This window comes from Phaeoacremonium minimum (assembly GCF_000392275.1).
Source record: "Phaeoacremonium minimum UCRPA7 unplaced genomic scaffold PA7_03_scaffold_222, whole genome shotgun sequence".
NCBI lineage: Eukaryota > Fungi > Ascomycota > Sordariomycetes > Togniniales > Togniniaceae > Phaeoacremonium > Phaeoacremonium minimum.
In genome coordinates this window covers 519,702-537,885 of record NW_006921127.1, presented here as the reverse complement: position 1 = coordinate 537,885, position 18,184 = coordinate 519,702, and the positions used below count along the sequence as shown (strand labels likewise).

The 18,184-nt window shown below is 45.9% G+C and overlaps 3 protein-coding genes across 3 annotated transcripts; 1 reads left to right on the top strand and 2 right to left on the bottom strand.

Moving 5' to 3' along the window:
* Positions 1–3,577: 3,577 nt before the first annotated feature.
* Positions 3,578–5,824, top strand: UCRPA7_3092 (putative c6 zinc finger domain protein; the record flags this gene model as incomplete). Its single annotated transcript, XM_007915654.1, has 3 exons — positions 3,578–3,711; positions 3,788–3,826; positions 3,883–5,824. The coding sequence occupies 3 exons, from the start codon at positions 3,578–3,580 to the stop codon at positions 5,822–5,824; spliced, it is 2,115 nt and encodes a 704-aa protein (XP_007913845.1).
* Positions 5,825–6,332: 508 nt separating this feature from the next.
* Positions 6,333–7,286, bottom strand: UCRPA7_3091 (hypothetical protein; the record flags this gene model as incomplete). Its single annotated transcript, XM_007915608.1, has 1 exon — positions 6,333–7,286. One exon carries the CDS (start codon positions 7,284–7,286, stop codon positions 6,333–6,335), a length of 954 nt encoding a protein of 317 aa, XP_007913799.1.
* A 1,594-nt stretch (positions 7,287–8,880) lies between these two features.
* Positions 8,881–9,995, bottom strand: UCRPA7_3090 (putative mfs sugar protein; the record flags this gene model as incomplete). Its single annotated transcript, XM_007915571.1, has 4 exons — positions 8,881–8,990; positions 9,043–9,165; positions 9,221–9,328; positions 9,527–9,995. 4 exons carry the CDS (start codon positions 9,993–9,995, stop codon positions 8,881–8,883), a joined length of 810 nt encoding a protein of 269 aa, XP_007913762.1.
* Between the last annotated feature and the right edge of the window lie 8,189 nt (positions 9,996–18,184).

The window sequence follows — 18,184 nt, the reverse complement described above, 5'->3', positions numbered from 1 at the left end:
AATCGCTGCGACTTTGGTGCAATTGGCTGCAGTCATGGTCTGCCCATCAACGACCGACCGAGTCGCAGTGGCCAATGGCGCGCGGCGAGCCCCCCAGAAGGATTGAGATCCTGAGCGCCCGTAGGGCTGAAGTGGTGGGTATTCCAGAAGGACTCTTGGGTCTTGGCCTGTTCGAGGAGGGCCAAAACGGTTGGTACACCTAGGGGACTAGTGCCTATCACGTACATGGCCCTAGCCAATCCGTTCGCCCTTAGTCGTCGAACTACTAGGCCACGCACCCACGGAAGCGGCCCGTCAAGACACCAAGTCGACGGCATGTTTCAAGGTCGAAGGCTAGGAAATGGGTATAGGGATCAAGTGGACGCTTCCTGAAAAGTCGGCATTGGTATACTATAGGGATGTGTTGGTAGATGCAGGCTGCAGAGGTTGAGTGAGACACAACGAGACGCATCCATCCCCGTTGGAAGAAGACCTGCATAGGGCTGCGGAGAAGGTTGCGACGGGACGTGTAGATCGTCGTGGCGGCCTGCATTCTTCTGAGGGGCGCGACTCCTCTTCATTAAATGCTGGGTCCGAGGCAAGCGACAAGAAGGTCCCTTCTGCTTGTCACCGCTGTATCATCCGTTCATGTTTGTATCTATGAGGTAGACTGCATTGAATCCATGGAGCTTACGTCGCAGTTGATGGAGTCGTGTCGAACACTCATTGCTTGCCTCCTCACGAGTCTGGGGAGACGGAAACACACTCCCGTCCTGACAGGCCCACCTCGCAAGTTTCTCAACACGAAAATGAGGTACCGTGCGCCGTATCGGTTATTGTGAAGCTTCAGTTCCTTGAGCTGAGCTGAGTTGAGCTGAGCTCTGATCATCTCGGTGAACCGTGAGCTTGACGATGGCTGGAATGGACGCATTTGAGGGGCATTTGAGGGGGAATTATGCTCCGCCGGCAAGATTAGGCGGCCGAGACACAAAGAGCGCCGTGTTGAAAGTACCATGGTTGTCAACATGCTTGCGGGTTCTTCTCTGAGCACGGAGCTCTACCAGAATTGAACCTCTGGCAAAACAAAAGACGAGGGGCTTTTCTCCCTCTCTCTTTTTTCTCTTGGTATTGGACTGCCTGGGGGAAAGCCATTGTAATGGGTCGGAAGAGTTTACGGACCCGCTTGACCAGCACTACTTGCGGCCGTGTTCTCTCCCGGCTGCTCTATATCTCTACCTTGCATTTATTTGGCTTGTTGAGAAACCCGAGATGTGACTTGCCGCCTGGGTTACCCGCCTCGCTTGCCTGACCTGACCTGCGATGCGATATATTATGCCGAAAAAGGACTTTGCCCGTCTCCAACACAATAAAACCACAACCGTCAGCGGGGACTGCAGGAGAGCTCTTTGTGGGCTCGGAATCCACCAACATCTCCCAAGTCTCTTTCCGGAAGTTCGGCTTGGCAAATGATGTCGTCGATCAGATGGAGACGAGAGAGTAGCAACAGCGAGGGAGCCCGGCGCAGACGGTCGATTTGCTAGGCCAGCCAATCGCAATTCTGCAGTCAGCCAGCCTGAGCACCGCCTGGTGAGACCCTAGGAGGAAACCTTGCAGCATGTGGCACCCCCCTCTTCTGCCCATATGCGTGTGCTGCAGCCATGACACGATGACTGGGAACAAGACAGAGCACAGCACCAGCACTACGACTACTAATACTACAACTACCTAGGTAGGCAAGAGCTTGGAAGAGAGCACTAGGTAGCCAACTCAAAGCTAGAGCAGGTTTCTAAATCTAGGGGTAGGACAGGGAGAAACCAGCCTAACACTCTCACCTGGCGTTAATCGTAAAGATCCAAACTCACTTACCCACATCGGCCACCTAACTATGTAGAGCATAACATTAGAGCCAAGACCATCCTAGTGTTGACGAAGATGCTGCTGGGCGCAGGCCGCCGGCATCACATATTCATGTGTGCAAAAGTGGATGTTGGTTTTACTAGCGCGACCCCTCCCTCGTTTCTCGTGTTGTCTCTTGTGAGTCTTTGTCGCAGTAAGTCGTGGGTAGCCGTGGTCCCAAAGGAAGGCAATGCAAGCAAGGCAGGATAGATAGATAGATAGATAGAAGGAAAAGACAGCAGTAAAGAAGAATTGATCTGGTATGCGGGTTCAGGGAAATGGCAAATGGAATGAATGCCTGTTGCCTCCGGACGGTGTAACAACACCCAAATCTCTACCATATATTACTCTCTGCATTGCCCTCCCATCCTTATCCAAACCTCGAATTCCCTGCCCTGCCCTGCCCTGCCCTCCTTTGCCCTGCCTCTACTTGCATGTTTACCTTCATATCTATCTATATTATCTGAAGTACTTCAAATACCGTACTGTGCTGCACGGTAAAGGCGTACAGCGGTATGTATACTACCCACCCATCCACCCAACAAGGCCCCTCCCCTGCTCCCGGTGACCCCTGCACGGCCTCCCCATTTGATCGAGATGACGGCCAGGTAGAAGCCTCAATCTACTTGTCAGATACATCGCCCGCAGCTCCCTCCCCCTACCATCAAGCGGTCGGTGTTGGATGTCGGTGGCACACGGCGGCGACACAAACCGAGGTGCAAGCCAGCCTGTTTGCACAAAAGACCTACCACACCTCTCAGACCTCACCAACACCAGCAGACTATACAACTGACGGGCACTCCCCTTCCCTCCTCAGACCTCAGGTTGACCCGGCTCTGCATTACCTCCTTATCCGGCTTTCACATTGTTGATTATTCCCCTTCTCTCGTGACTGAGACATAATCGCCATCCATCCGCAAGGCTCTAAAGTGAAGAGACAACCCAGCTACCTAGCCAGTCCGAACCAAGAGCGCCTATTCCCACCACCGCCCACTGCTGTACAAGACGAGGCGACACCCTTCGTCGTACTGTCTACCTAGACAAAGGTAGTTAGCTGGTCGTCTCCTCAGCCCGCATTGGAACGTGCTGCATACTGGACCAGGCCCCCTCCTCGCAAACTATTTACTAGTGCTCTCCCCCCAGCGCGGTCCAGTCGTCCCCGGCCCTTCTCCCCTGGTATGGGAGCCGCTCATCGGAACCGTCAAGTCTGCGCCAGCGCACACAGAAACACATTTCTAATACATATTCGCTTCTAATATCATAATTATTGCTACTCTCCAACCCGCTTCGAAGACAATATCCAAAGTTTATTCCTCCTTCTTCCAGCACCACCATAGCGAAGAAGGGAAAGAGCGTGCGGGGTGTGTATGCCTCACAGTTCGTCCCGTCCAGACCGTTTTTTTGTCTTTGTCTGTGCTAGGCCCACTAACGGATTTCTCTAGCACCAACGAACTTACACTTCCAGAGCCTTGCGCCCCTCCCCACCACCACCATCTCTATCCCCCGCCGCCACAGGTCTGGACGGACGGCACAGCAAAGCATTTCACAACACAATCGAATATTGTGAGCTCTCCTGAGCTGCCTCCGACCTGGTCGAGGTTCTCACCTCGCCTGCCTCTCTGCGCCTTACTCCCGGCCATGAATCGAGCGGCGACCGGCACTCCCTCTCCAGCCAATTAACCAACTCCGAGCTCTGTTCACCATGGCTCCAGAAACTAGCCGCTCAGGCGGCCCCTCGTCCCCGGGTTCTACCGCCGCTTCCTCCTCTGCCGACTCCAAACCGAAACGCGCCAGGACGAGTAAACCCAAGGTCAAGACAGGCTGCAACAACTGCAAGTACGTCAATTCGCTCGATCGCCGCCCTTGCGCAAGTCTATGTTGAGGCAAATAACTAATAATATGGTCGCTGCAGACAACGAAGGATCAAGTGCGACGAGAAGCGCCCCTCGTGGTAAGTAGCACTTCCCTGCACCGCACAACAACTGCTCTGGACTAACACCAAGATAGTTCCCAATGCGTCCGCTCCAAGAAGATATGCACGGGCTATCCGCCACCCGCGCGTAGCGCAAGACCTCACGAAGAGATCCGAATAGCACCAAAGCCCATCTCAGGAGGCCTGGCCGCGAAGCCCGCGGCCACAAGCCAACCCGTTCAGGTTCCTCCCCGTCGCCTTGTGAAGTACCAGAAGCGGACTACGCCACCCACAACACCGGTCATACAACAGAGCTCGATGATTTTATACAGGCCCAGCACACTTCCCCTTGACCAACAGGAGGGTTTGTACTTCCAGCTATTCCAGACACACACGGCGAATGAGTTATCCGGCTACTTCGATTCTGTCTTCTGGTCACGTACTGTCCTGCAGGAATGTCACTCCGAAGATGCTATTAGACATGCTGTTGTTGCGCTGGGCGCCTTGTATAAGACCTTGGAGAAGTCTACGGAATCTCCTCCGAGCTCACCTTGTGACAATATCGACCCGGTAGATAACCCCTACCAGCATTGGGAGGTAGCTGTAAAGCAGTATTCGAATGCCTGCAATGCTCTGGTCAATGTTGGGGGCCAGGATTCGAGGACAAACCGAACGAGGCTGATGGCCAGCGTCCTGCTTGCCTGCTTTGACTCCTTCATCGGAGACCACAAGCAAGCCATTGTACAGATCCAGAACGGGCTGGCTCTTCTGGAGCAATTGCGTGCGCAGAGGAGACGTGCGTTCTTGCCAAAACCGGAAGAGCCGGTCGAGGATGAACTCATTCAGATGTTCACCCGCCTAGCCATTCAAGCAAAGTCCTATGACATGGCTTTTCACTTCCCCAAACCATACGTAATTCAACTAATTCCGCCATCATCTGATCCCTCATCCCCACCTTCTGAGGGTGGTTCTCCTGTATCTCTGCACCAGGATCCTATACCAGACCAGTTTTCATCTCTCCTAGAAGCCCGCTTGGCATGGGACACTCTCTGTGAGAAAATTTTCCGGTTTACCGAGACTCTATTCTCCTACGCCAATGCAAATGGCCCAATGGGTGTCTTACCCTCATCACTAAGGCAGTATGGAGTTGGTTTCAAGGGCCAGATACAAGCGTGGTCAGACGCTTTCGAGCATATCCTCTCATCTAGAACCGCGCCTGGCGTGAACAGTCAGGAGAAGGCGGGTATCGCTGTGCTCAAAATGTTCCAGATAATGGGCCAGATTCTCTTCCTGATGACCTTCAGTGACAGCGAGGGCCAGTTCGATGTTTTCCAGCCACAGTTCAAGGCCATCGTCGACCTTGCTCTCGAGGTAGTCGGTGATGAGGAGAGAAGGGCAGCAGAGAAGAGATGCCCCAATCCTAAGACGTGCCAGCACCACAAGAACCACCAGCTGGATATCTTTGGCGGTCGCGAGTATACCGCGAACCACATCAAGCCCAGCTTTAGCGCCGACTTGGGCATTGTCCCTCCGCTCTATGTAGTTGCTACGAAATGCAGGAATCCTCTGATAAGGCGGCAGGCTATCCAGCTATTGAGAAGCAGCTCCAGGCGAGAGGGCATGTGGGACAGCGAGCTCACCTCACGCATTGGCATGTGGATCGTGGAAATCGAGGAGGAAGAGGCCTTGATGACGCCAGGAGATAGTCCCCAGACCATCAGTGACATCAAGGGCCCACGTCCCTCCACGAGTGGTAGCTCGCCCAGACCAAGGCAAGCTAATGCCTCCATAGACTTTGGAGAGAACATTCCCCTGGGCCCCGGCGGCAATGCACGGTGGGATGCTCGAAGGGAAAACCAGGCGCCCAATCTTGCTAGCAGAGCTCAGCAGAAGGAAGTACCCGTGGAGAAACGGGTGATGGTCAGGGCTGCCGAATTCGATCTTCGTGAACGCACGGCTGTTCTGCAATGCGGCAGCCGAGGATTACCGGCCGGGAGCCCGGACCTGAAGACACGCGTCACGAGGATCATCTGGTGAAATGTATCCATATTTTCTGGTATCTTTTTCTATTTCTTCGATATACCCATTTTTATTGCGACGGCCGAGACACGCCGGGATGGATTTATGAAATGATGTGGGAACCGCGGCTGGTATGACGACCTGATGGTACAATAACATGGACTTTTATTTCGCTTCTTGTCTCTTCATATTTTTTTTTGGCAAACACACTCGTTGGCTGGACCTCACTTGAGCTTGATGCTCGCCAAAATGAATGGGAGGCTTCTTTGGACTATTTTCTTGCCGGCAGGAAGGTTCCAAGCATTTACACCACGGAGTTGTGCGTACATAAAAACACCTCTTCCTCTTCTCCTCAAATCATGGGGATAGGCAAATATCTTTACTGCGCGAGCAGGTATCTCTAGCTACTTGTAGTTAAAGAATAAAACATCTAGTGACACAAGATATTTCATTCAAGGTCTTCCCGAAGCAGCCGAGCTTATGTACAAATATCCTAGGCCGACCTCGCTATTTCATTGATCCACGTTCAGGGCGATACTTCGTAGACATATAGAGTCGAGTTCCTCTCATCAGGTAGGAAATAAAGCCTCATCTTGCCATTCACGATAGCCACATCCATGGGGTTCTTGGTGACCAGGTTACCCCCGTCAGAGACCATAGTCAGGGGTACTTCGTAGAGGGGTACCATAGTCTCCATATCTACAACTGCGAGCCCGCCGATGGTCGTGTTGTAGATTCCCGTGATGCCACCACACATCATGACGGGCTTGAACGCATACGTCTGGCTGTGGCCCAGGAATTTACAGTCTTGATAATCGGTATAATGGCTTGGATTCTTGATCACGGCCCGGGGAGTGGTGAAAGAAGGTGGCGTGGAGAACTTGTAGTTCAGATTCCACAGCGACGCCACCCGGCTGCCCCAGTTGAGCGTCAGGACGGTGCCCGTGCTGAGGTCGTGGATTGCGCCGCCCTGGTGGTCGGCAATGTGCGCGAGCGGCTCCGGCTCCAGCGTGGCCGGGTCGATGCGGACGAGCGTCGCCGTCGAGTTGGGCCGGTACTGCGCCAGCGTCGCCCAGATGTAGGTGCCGTCGTAGTCGATGCCGCCGTTGTGGTACTCGACCTCGCCCGCCGGCGTCAGCGTGGCGTCGGCGATGCGCCGCCCGGAGCCGGAGAAGACGATCAGGTGGCCGAAGCCGGCGCCGGCGGTGCGGTCGGTGCCGTTGATGACGGCGCTGTTGTTGTACTTCTTCGTCGCCTCGGTGTACTCGCCGGCGGACACGAAGTAGCGGTCGTCGCCGACGCGCACGATGCCCTCGGGTTCGAACGTGTCGCCCTCAAAGGGCACGCTCTCGACCAGTGTCCACTTGGACGAACGTGACAGCTGCGTGAACTGCCGGACGATCTCCTCGCCCTGCGATGAGGAGCCGGGTGGCGGTAGCGGTGAGGGCGCAATGGTGGTGTTGGTCTGATAGACGGTCATGTTCAGGGCCAGGGATGATGGCAGGACGCTGGCGCATAGCAGCGCAAGACTGGCGAGAGAGACCATCGCGGACAGGGCGGAGGCTGAGGCTGCAGAGGAGGAGAAGGGGGAGGACGAGTGATACTCAATGGCTTCAGTCGAGCATGCGGCAAAGAGAGCACTTGCCCTCGCGGCCATGACGCATCTCCTTCCTTACCCTCACCTATATACTCGTTGATCGGTCCCTGTCAATGGGTAGTGTCTCCTGCCACCGGACACCATATCCGATCGAGCGGGTTGGGCGAGCACTAATCGCTTCCTTCCGGGGGATATCCAATCTTCACCGAGGCCGTCGCGGGAGGAGCATCAGGAAGACGTGCAGATTGTGACAGATGTGCATTTGTTCACGTTGCCGGGCGGTCTGTTGCCATTCGCTCCGTCCGTCCCGGACCGTTGGCATAAGTGCTGAGGGGTTGACGACCCTGGACGTGACGAAGCTGGTTCGGGCAAGGCACCGTAGCCCTGGTCGATTTAGCGGCAAGCCACCATACATACCCACTGAAACCCACACGGCTTACTTAAAAAAGCCTCGACCGCCCATTTCTGACTCGACATACTATGGTACAAGGGCTTTGCTCCCGTGCAGACGAGCGAAAAATTTGCAGCCCATTCATGAATCAAAAAAATGGCCTGAGGATTCTAATCAACCAAGACATAGCCCGGCTAGCTCAATGTAAGAGAGAAAATCTTCGTCAACAATACATGGATTTGTACTGACAGCCTTTACAGCGGTAGAGCGTGAGACTCTTATACAGAGAGAAAATCTCGAGGTGTCTGAGAGACCATCTCAAGGTTGTGGGTTCGACCCCCACGTCGGGCTCAATTCCCGATGTCACATCAATTTTTTTTTCGGGCTCTTTCTAGATTCGATGTTGAATATTTTTACTGCTTGTGATGTCTGGCTATGCTATGGCCATTAATCGGCATGTTTGGTGGCGCAAATATCGATAATATATAGATTGGCACGGTATTTGGTCGATTGTTGACGTGAGCCACTCGTGCCCGGCATAACACCCGTTCATCCCCCCTCGCGACGTAGAAGTCTTCGTGGATTACCATACAGCTTGTTATATTTGACAAGTTACTATAAAAATAACCTGTACATCAATGGTCCTCGACTGTGACATTACAAAAAAGATTGATCTTCTTCCTCAGCCGCCGGAAGAAACATGCTCAAGAAAATACCATCATGGCAGATATGAAAAGTATTTCGGGAGAAGGCATTAAGACATGCTGCGATAGGTCGGACACGGTGTCCTACATGATTACAGGACTGGAGTGACTTGAAATCATATTAATGACACATGACTGAGCCATTGATCTCTTTACAAGTCAATATATTTAGCGCAACTGTCAAAGAACTGGCTCAGCGGTGGTTCTATGGTAATGTTTTCTCCAACCTCTTACATGATCGATATTGGCACTGGCACAACACTGTGAAATCGTGTCTCGCAGACTCTAGCGGTCATATGCAGTGTCGCGTACATAAATCCGCACATCTCTGCGCCTACCGGGGCTCTCAAAACCTCTTGTATCGGCGCGGAAGTCGGCGTACTTAGGCCTCCCTGTGTTCCGCAGTAGTATTGGGATTGCCAAGTTCCTCTCCATGGATCTGCTTCTCCACGGCAGCCGTGGTCCGGTGAGCAAGCTCCTCGTCCTCGAAAACTATTATACAGATTAGTCATTAGCGAGTTGTGGAAAACAGGCGAGAACCTACGGAAGGCAAGTTCTTCTAAAGTTCGCCCAGAAGTTTCCGGCCACAAGAACCATATCAAGACGGCTTCCACAAAGATCCAGCAGCAGTACACGAGGAGCCATTTCCAGCCGATGCTGTCGAAGCCTGTTTAATGGGTGAGTATATGACCAATTCATAATATATGGCCCTCAAAACTTACCAATAGGGTTGACGTTCGTGCCAAAGAACTGGGCAGCCTTGCCAAAGAACTGGAAGATGGCAATACCGCGTGCTCGGGTCGCGAAGGGGAAGAGTTCAACAAGGTACGCTGTTTATGAATTAGCATGTAACTGCACTAGAGATTCTCAACGGGTCGACTTGCTGTATGTCATGGCATTGAATGATATGTTGTACATGGGCTGGTAGGCGTAGATCCAGAATAGTGAAAATTTGGCAGCGACTCGATTCCCAGTTTCGGTGAAAATAGCGGAGCAAATAGTCCAAGCAATGTACACGGCGAGGATACCAAGGATGCCCGTCATGTACATAGTTCGCCGCTTGAACTTCATGACGAAAAGGGCGATGGTCACTGCGCAGACCAAGTTGAAGCATTCTTTTCCAAGATTATACTTGGCTTGGAAATCGGAGTTGGTATAGCCGATAAGCTTGAGGCAATCACCAAGGTAGTAGCTGATGACTACATTGCCCGACAATTGAGTGAAAACTCCGAGGAGTGATCCGATGAGTACACGGCGTCGCATTCCGGCAGTTCGGAGCATGTCGAGCCAGGACCGCTTGGACTGCTCCATCTCAAGAGCAATAGTCGTCTTCACCTCGGCAATCTCAGCCTTGACGAAGTCTGAGTCTGCATTGCCTTCACCGTGATACTTGATCAGGATTCGGCTCGCTTCCTCATGGCGGTCCTTGCTCATCAGGAATCGTGGAGACTCTGGCAGGAAGAACACAAAGGCAATTTGCAGAAGAGAAGGCGCCATCTGGAGCAGAGACGGGATTCTCCATGACCAGTTACCTGGAATATGTTGCGTTCCGAACGTGATACCCGCCCCAATGATGCTACCGATGAAGTAGCATGCATTGTAAAGAGATGTGAGAATCGGTCGTTCTTTAGGATATCCCAGCTCTCCAATCAGACATGAACCTGCGACGATGGCATATGGAAGGCCAAACCCGATAATTCCTCGAGCAATGATGTACATGGGTGCTGTGTGTCTGATCAGCTGCATTCCCCAGCCAGGCTCGATTGCCAGCGCCACTCACCGTTGATTGAGAAGCCCTGAAGTAGTGACCCAATAACCATGAGGACAGATCCAAACATAATACACCATCTTCGACCAAAGCGATCATTGATGAATGGGATCCAAGGGAGACCGAGACATGCACCAAGGGGCAGAACAGATGCGAGAATGCCTTGGTAGCCGCCAGTTGGATGGTGGAAGTCTGTCGGCAAGTAACACATATAAGAGAGAGCCAATTATAGATCGGAGGGAGATTCACACACATTCTTTCCATTGAGGGACGATTTGGACGGCATTGATGATCTGAGAATCAAAACCTGAGGTCATTTCGATGCCAATGACACATGGAAAGAGCAACAAATAAAGACTCCTCAAATTCGGTTTCCTGTACCATGGGACAGGATCCTCCATCGCCATCCGATGGAGGATATTGTCTGAGCCACCAGCTGCGCCGACCATCTTGGCTGACTGTCTCGAGGTTGCAATGTCAAGTGAGATTCAAGTTTGACTGGATTGTCTGCCAGCAATTGCACAACGAGTAGCAGGACACAAGAGACTAGAGAGTATTTGAGATTGACTCCAGTACTAGTTCCTATATACAATATCATATTTGAACTCCTCCTAGCCGAGACGGCTCGGACACAGGTAAAGAACCCGCCGAAATGCCAGTGTTCCAGCAAAACATCCTTCAACCCTTAATATTCAACAGGCTGCCATATTAGGTTGAGGGGGGGTTCGGTCCGTGTACGACGGCAACTCGATTGTAGAAGGGAGGTAATCGGACCTTTGCTAGCCTATAGCACGACGTGTGAACGGTGCCGCATCCGCGAAGTTGGTGAATATGCTTAGAGATGCGAAGAATTTCGATCGTACCAAACTCCGGACCTTGGAACATGATGTGCTGTCAGCAAACGGCGCCGCAAAATCGTCTGCTTTTCCCACTGCAGAATTTAGCCGGATGGATATTGGTAGGCTCGGATCATTTCGTAAGGGGCACATGCAGCTGTCTGGTTGGGGTTCCTGATGAGGAGTGGGCCTGTTGTTTAACCATAACCCCAGTGTTCCACTCAATCTGTCAGCGATCTTTGCTCAAGGTGGAAGCTCGGTGATGAGTACATCCTATGGTTCGTCGGTTATTAATTGCGGAAGAGCAGGCGAGGACGGATCGATAGCACCCAGAAGCCTTTTGAAATCCTGTGATATCTGGCAGGCAACTCGCAAACACAGGCTTTGCCTTTGTGTTGTCTGCGGCGCTTCGCGGCTGGAGGAGCATGAGTGGTTTTGTTATACTGAAGCCGACTTGGCAAAAGCTTGAAGATCTGTGACAATCAGGGGCATTTGATGTCTTCCGCGGACAATTTCGAGGCAACACTCCTATGTCAGTGCTCAAGTGTAGATATTAGCCCATACTGGTACACAAGCTATTTGAAAATGCTGGTGCTCCCCAGGAGACAAACAGAATGGGATTGAAGACGAGGCACAAAACCAGCGAGAAGGGTGTAGTGATATGAAAAGTATCACCTGATTGGCAATACAAGGCCAATAAACAGAACATTGCAAACAAACAAATCCACATAAGGGGAGCTGAGAGCATGATGCTGCTGCTGAGGGATTTGAGACCGCAACGAGCGAGTGTCACTCCTAACCCTAACCCTGTATATGACGTTGAGCGCCTGGGATCAGGCAGTATACTGGGGCCTCACTATCATGGAATCGCTATGTGAATGGAGGCTTCTTGCAAACAAGTCCCGGGAGGTGTTGCCCTTGCATCCAGATGCGAGCCTGAGAATGGCATCCTGTCGATCAACATCACCCCTCATAGAGTCTTTAAAGGGGACATCTGGCCAGTCGATGATCTCGACCGCTTGACGCCATCGTTACGATTGACCGACGAACCACCAGATCAAACATCAGTCCGCACGAGAGGATTCTAGGAGATGAAGTTGGGTGGGGGAGGATATACAGAGATGATGTATCTCGATGCATATCTTCCCTTGACAGTAGAACAAATGCCGTTGTGGTGTGCGAACACCGTCATGGCATGACGCTCTAGGCCCCAACGTTTTGCCAAAGCTGCCTCAATAGGAAGGCAAGGCCCAGGAGTGACAACCACTGAGAGCGCAGCGATCGCGACAGTAGCCCGCGGAGCCAGTATCGACGGTGACCTTTCTGAGCAGCGTAGCCAACCATCACGTGTGATCGCCGTAGGACAAACCGTCACAGCGCTGTCGACGGGGAAGGTCAGGATATGACAGAACCATGACAGGGCTTGTTCGGTCTGTACCGGGAACCCTGCATACCTTCTCAGCCTCTGATGTCGGGTGCTAGGCATCCCTGACCACCTTCGAGGTGAGTCTGAGCGACTGGTTGCGGCAGTGGCAAGGATGCGCCGTCAAACGTCGAAGGCGAGGTGGTGACACGGCTCTGGGAGCATTCGGTCAGGACAGGGGTCAATTAAAGCGAAATAAGTAAATTGACACAGACAATGACGGACTTGCAAAAGGATAACGTTAAAGAATGGGACAACTAGCCGCGATCGCTACGTTGGGATGGATACCCGTACCATCGTTAGTCAGAAACAGCCGCACCGCTTCATGTCGTCTCGATTCACAGCACCGTACTGTATGCATGACTTGTATCGTCAACGTCTAGGTTGACGGGAGTGCACCAAAAGTAAGGGTATGATGCATATGTGTGGTTTGGTAGGTTAGAATAGGAGTGTTGGGACAGCTCCGCCTCGAGGACACCTGCCGATACCTTAATGTGCGCTACGAGTCCGCCTTAGGCAAGGTACCGGCTGGTAGTGTATACGGAAGGCGATAAGGCGAACTGTGCCAAAATCATTTTTTGTCAATGCATTCACCCCACAGTACCAGGGTATACGTACTTTAAGCCAATAGTATTCAGTTGTTCAATAAAAAATAGACGCAATTAATTTAGAGGATGATATTACTATAATGATTAGCCCTAGAACTATATTATATAGGTTGGATTTTAAGCTATATACGAATATACATGATTTTTCAAAGTTGTATAGAATCGCATAGATTCCTAAGCATCTATATAATGAATGATAATAAAGATATCCTAGCTTATAAGGACAAATGTCCTTATATAAAAGTAAATAAGTCTTATTCTACTATTGTAAGCAAAAATCTAAGTTTTTCTATCTACCCTTAGTATATACTTCCGTTACCTATCATATATAATCTTACTTTATCGCCTAAATGAACTATACCTCTTCAACCTATCTATAAAATACGTTATATACAAACAAACTATCCTAAGTTGACAACTCCCATATCTTCTATACCTTTGACTATTGAAGAATCGCTTAGAATAGCCAATGAGGACCGTCTATAGAGTATATAAGAGATAAAGAAGACTGTATGATCGCTTATAGTATAAGTCAGACTTTATTTATACTCAGCAGATTTCTACTAGTTAGGTTAAGGATTTCCATATAAGAAATACCATCTTATATAAACATATAAGAAATTCGAAGCCTATATAATTATACTCGACTATATATATAATAGCTTTAAGCAGTTTTACTCTATACTATTCCAATCATTCAATATTAAAGAGAAGGTTTTAAAAGAACAATAGACTTTAGTGGCAAAAGTGACTGTTGAAGGCAGTCCAAGTGTCACATACTTTGGTATAAAAGTGACTAAGCTTAAATCGCTTCAAAAGGTACTTAATTTAGCTTATAAAGATTATAAATAGCCTTCTTATTTTCTACAATTTATTATAAAGAAGGAAATTCCAATCCTATAATATAGAAAACCTAAGGCTAAGGGCTTAGAGAAACTAGACGATAATATATAAGATTCTATATCAGAGATCAATAATGATAGCTTACAAAAAAGTATAAATAAAGCTAAATATAAGAGGTAAAGTAGGTTAACAGCAAATATAGTATCTATAAGTGTCAATAAAGCAAAAGTCAAAGCTAAGAAAGTAGGATTGAAGTCAAACCCTTATATAAAAAAGGAAGCTATCTAAAGAGATAATAGTAAAGAGAAGATCATAGCTAAAAAGATCAAGGCTAAAATTAGAATTACCCTAATATTTAAAGAAGACGAACCAATAGTATAGTAAAGTATTGTTAAGAAGGAATCGATTATATTTAAGATAAGTATATGCTAGACTAATTATAGTCTTAAAAGGAAGCAAAGTCATCAGAATATATTAGGGTTTAAAGATGATTAAGTGGAAGAGAATTTTGACATATTAGATATAACTAATATAGATTAAGTATGATTAGATAAGAACAACCAAGTTACTAGCTATTTCTTTAGATATAGTTTAAGATAGTCTCTTCTTCAGCCTCTGATTCAACATTAAGGCTAGTTAACTCTATTTCATTCTATTTAAAGAATTACCGAATATATTGTTTACCTTCTAATATTGATGGAAGAAGTATAAGCTTTAGCTAAGCTTTTTGGTCAATATACTATCATAATTTATACTATAGAATATTATACTAAGGAAAGTATAGATTATCCTATTAATCTTTAGGAATCTATAGTAGAATTCTACCAAAAGTCTTAGAGATATAGTCGTAGATTTACTCTATACTAGATAGAAGATATTAATTAAAGTTAATATTATCTTAGTCAACAATATTCTTAAGAGATCTTTATTACTTAAGGTTTAATAAAACTCTATAGTCTTTTACTTTAACGAGATTAGGCATATGATAAAGTATATAAAGAATCCTAGGAATAACATACTCTTTATAAGTTTGTTTATAGATAAGATAAGTATTCTAAAGCTATACAAACCTAGCAAAGTCTAAACGAAGCTATAGTATATAGATATATAGTAAGGTAACTTGATTAGCTAAGTTATTAGTAGAGAAGAGATTATTTTCTGATAGTTAAAGAAAGTATTTCTTTTTACTTATTAGTATACTATCTTATAGCTTTATAAAAGATAGTACTTATATGCTAAAAGAGTGTATACCCTTCATATAACCGACCTCACCAGCTTTCAATCTTGATATTTTGTATACTCTTTCTATATATCCAACAATCTCTAAAAGAGACTATAGATAAAGATAAAGAATCTAAGTCATTATCTAAAGACTTAATTAGAGGAAATCTAGTTGAGTACTCTTTTATAGACGATTATATATTATCGAAAGAAGATAGTTAAAGCTATTGAAATTGGATTAGCCTTGGTTCAGTAGATATAAGCTAGTAATAAGCTCCTACTGTAAGTAGTGTTTCTTTTCCTTGATCTACTCGAATTCAAGTAGGTATAAAGCTATACCAACCAGTAACATTGATATACTAAGCCAAAACAGATCATATAGTCAAAGCAGATACTTTTATATAAAACCATATAATATATCAAGAATATATATTAATTCTAGCATAAATCTCGATTCCTTATTATTATAATTTATAGTATCCGTCAATTGACTAAATATAGTTTAGTCTATCATAGGTCTAACCTATATAGTGTCGATAAGCCTTCTATCAACATTATTCAATCTCGCTTAGATAGAATTTATAGTAAATCGTCTATAAGGAATCTTATAGAATATTGAATAGTTATTGTCGAATATATATATAGAGATAAGTTCTTCCTATATTATATATCAGATTATCTTAAGTTGATTTAGTCTTAAAATAGCGTTATACTTTAGTGATCATCGATTAAAGAGCTTTTAAATCATTATATCAATAGAATATACCTACTTATTTTCAGATCTAGAAAATACTATAAAGAGATACTATATACCCTTTATTATGAAAGTATATAAGTAGTTGTTAATTTAATAAACCAAATTCATAGAACATTGATATCATCTCATTTTATAATTCAGAAGATAGCTCTATATACTTCTAACGCCTAAGCCCCCATTACTAAATTCAGTATATTAAGATATGTTTTTGAAAGTTTACTAATATAAGAGTCTGAATATATTCATATACTTTAGTAATTATTTGGCCATCCTTTAATAGACTTTTTATAGTATCTTAATACTAATCAAAATTGATTGACGGACGGCTAGACATAATCAGTATTGATTTACTAAAAATAAGCCTATATAAAGTTGTAGATTTAGACTTAAGAAAAGATTTTGTAGGTAAAGATTATCAAAAATGGCTTATATAACGAAATAGCAGTATATAGGCATATATATCATAGTATAAGTCAGTATAAAGCCGTTTTAAAAAGTATGAGAATGGTATTTTCCCAGCATAGGGATATTATCTAAAGTATAATACTATAAAGGCAAGCAAAGGAAGCAAAAAAGCAAGATTTCCTTCAATAAGTATATTTATTGTGGCAGAAGTTTGTATTAAGCCAACCAAAACCAATAAGGTTATATACTAGGCTGAATGAAGCTAAACGAAGATATATAGAATCATATAGAGTCAAAATATTGTCATAACGAAAGGATGTTAACCAAATGGTTATATATCAGCCTATAGAGGCCTAGTACTCATCCATACGGTCATCTATATCGTCATATACGATTACTCGTTATAACATATCGTCAACTCATACTCTACAGCATCTTATAGAGCCTAAAGAGCATTATTACTTATAAGACTAAGGAAGTTAGTCTCTAAAGAAGTTTATATAGCTAGAATAAAAGACTATATAAGCTTAATCTTCTTAGAAGGAAAGTTATACTCAGAAAGAGACTCTAGATTATCATCATCATAAGCATATTTAGAAGACTTTATAGTAAGCTTAAATATAGTCGAGACTATATAAGTTAGTATAGATCTATATACTATTATAGAAACTATATCAACTTATAAAAATATCTCTTAGCCTATAAACAAAACTGATAGCAAGTATATATACCATCCTAGGTATAACCAGCGTCGCTTACACATATATAAAAAGGATTATCGATATATATATTTCTACAATTGTTATAGCAATCTATACTAATATATATAAGGTCGAACCTGGTTTATATTAGCTTATACGATCTTATACTAGACTATAAGAGTTCTTACGCCAAATGTCCAATATAGGTAGACATATACTACTAACGATCTTTCTTGATTAAAAGTATAATAATATAACTATCCTTATCAACTATAGACTTAAGATCAATCTTATATATAAGAATCTATATAAGCTTGATCAATACTATACTAGGGAAACCGAATGATAGAAGTATATATATACCGCCAGTATTAAGCAAGATCTTTTATATATCTTTATATAAGCTCTTTATAATGTTTTTAAGCATCCAACCAGTCACTATAGCCTTATCCTTAGGCTGTTTGTCAGGGTTGATAGGTAAAACGATCTCTTTACCATTATATATGAATGTTATTTCCTTAATAAAGTCGATCTTGGCTATATTAAGCTATAAAGCTTCAATATAAGCCTCCTCAACTATATACAAGGGCTTATTCTACTCCTCACGACTCTTATTGTCTGCAGCAGCCTCTGCAGCCTTATATACAGCTGTCTTACAAGCTATCATATTGATACTAGTCTATACTAGCTAGTATAAAGCTGTAAGGGATAGTGCTAGGCTAACTTGAGCCTTCTTGACTGTTTGACGGATGAAGAGTGTATAGGCACGTAAAAGCCTAGAGGAGATCTATATAACCACATACAGATCTAATAGTGAGTAAACCTATGGAGAAGTCAGTATGTATATGTAGAGTGCTGTAGGATATTGCAAAATATGCTAAAAAAGGCCTTTTTGCCTACCAAAATCAGATAACCTAATTTTGACGCAAATCTGACCGGGAAAAATCATTTTTATAGTATATATGATCTTACGAAAAAGAATATCGTACCTACGCGATCATAGCTGTATGCGCTGGTGAGATATGGGTGAGGGAAGGCTGTACTTACTTTGTTGGTGGTTGCAGGGGAAAGGAAGGTGCTATGGGGCCTGCAGATGGCCTACGTAGGTAGGTGGCATGTGATTG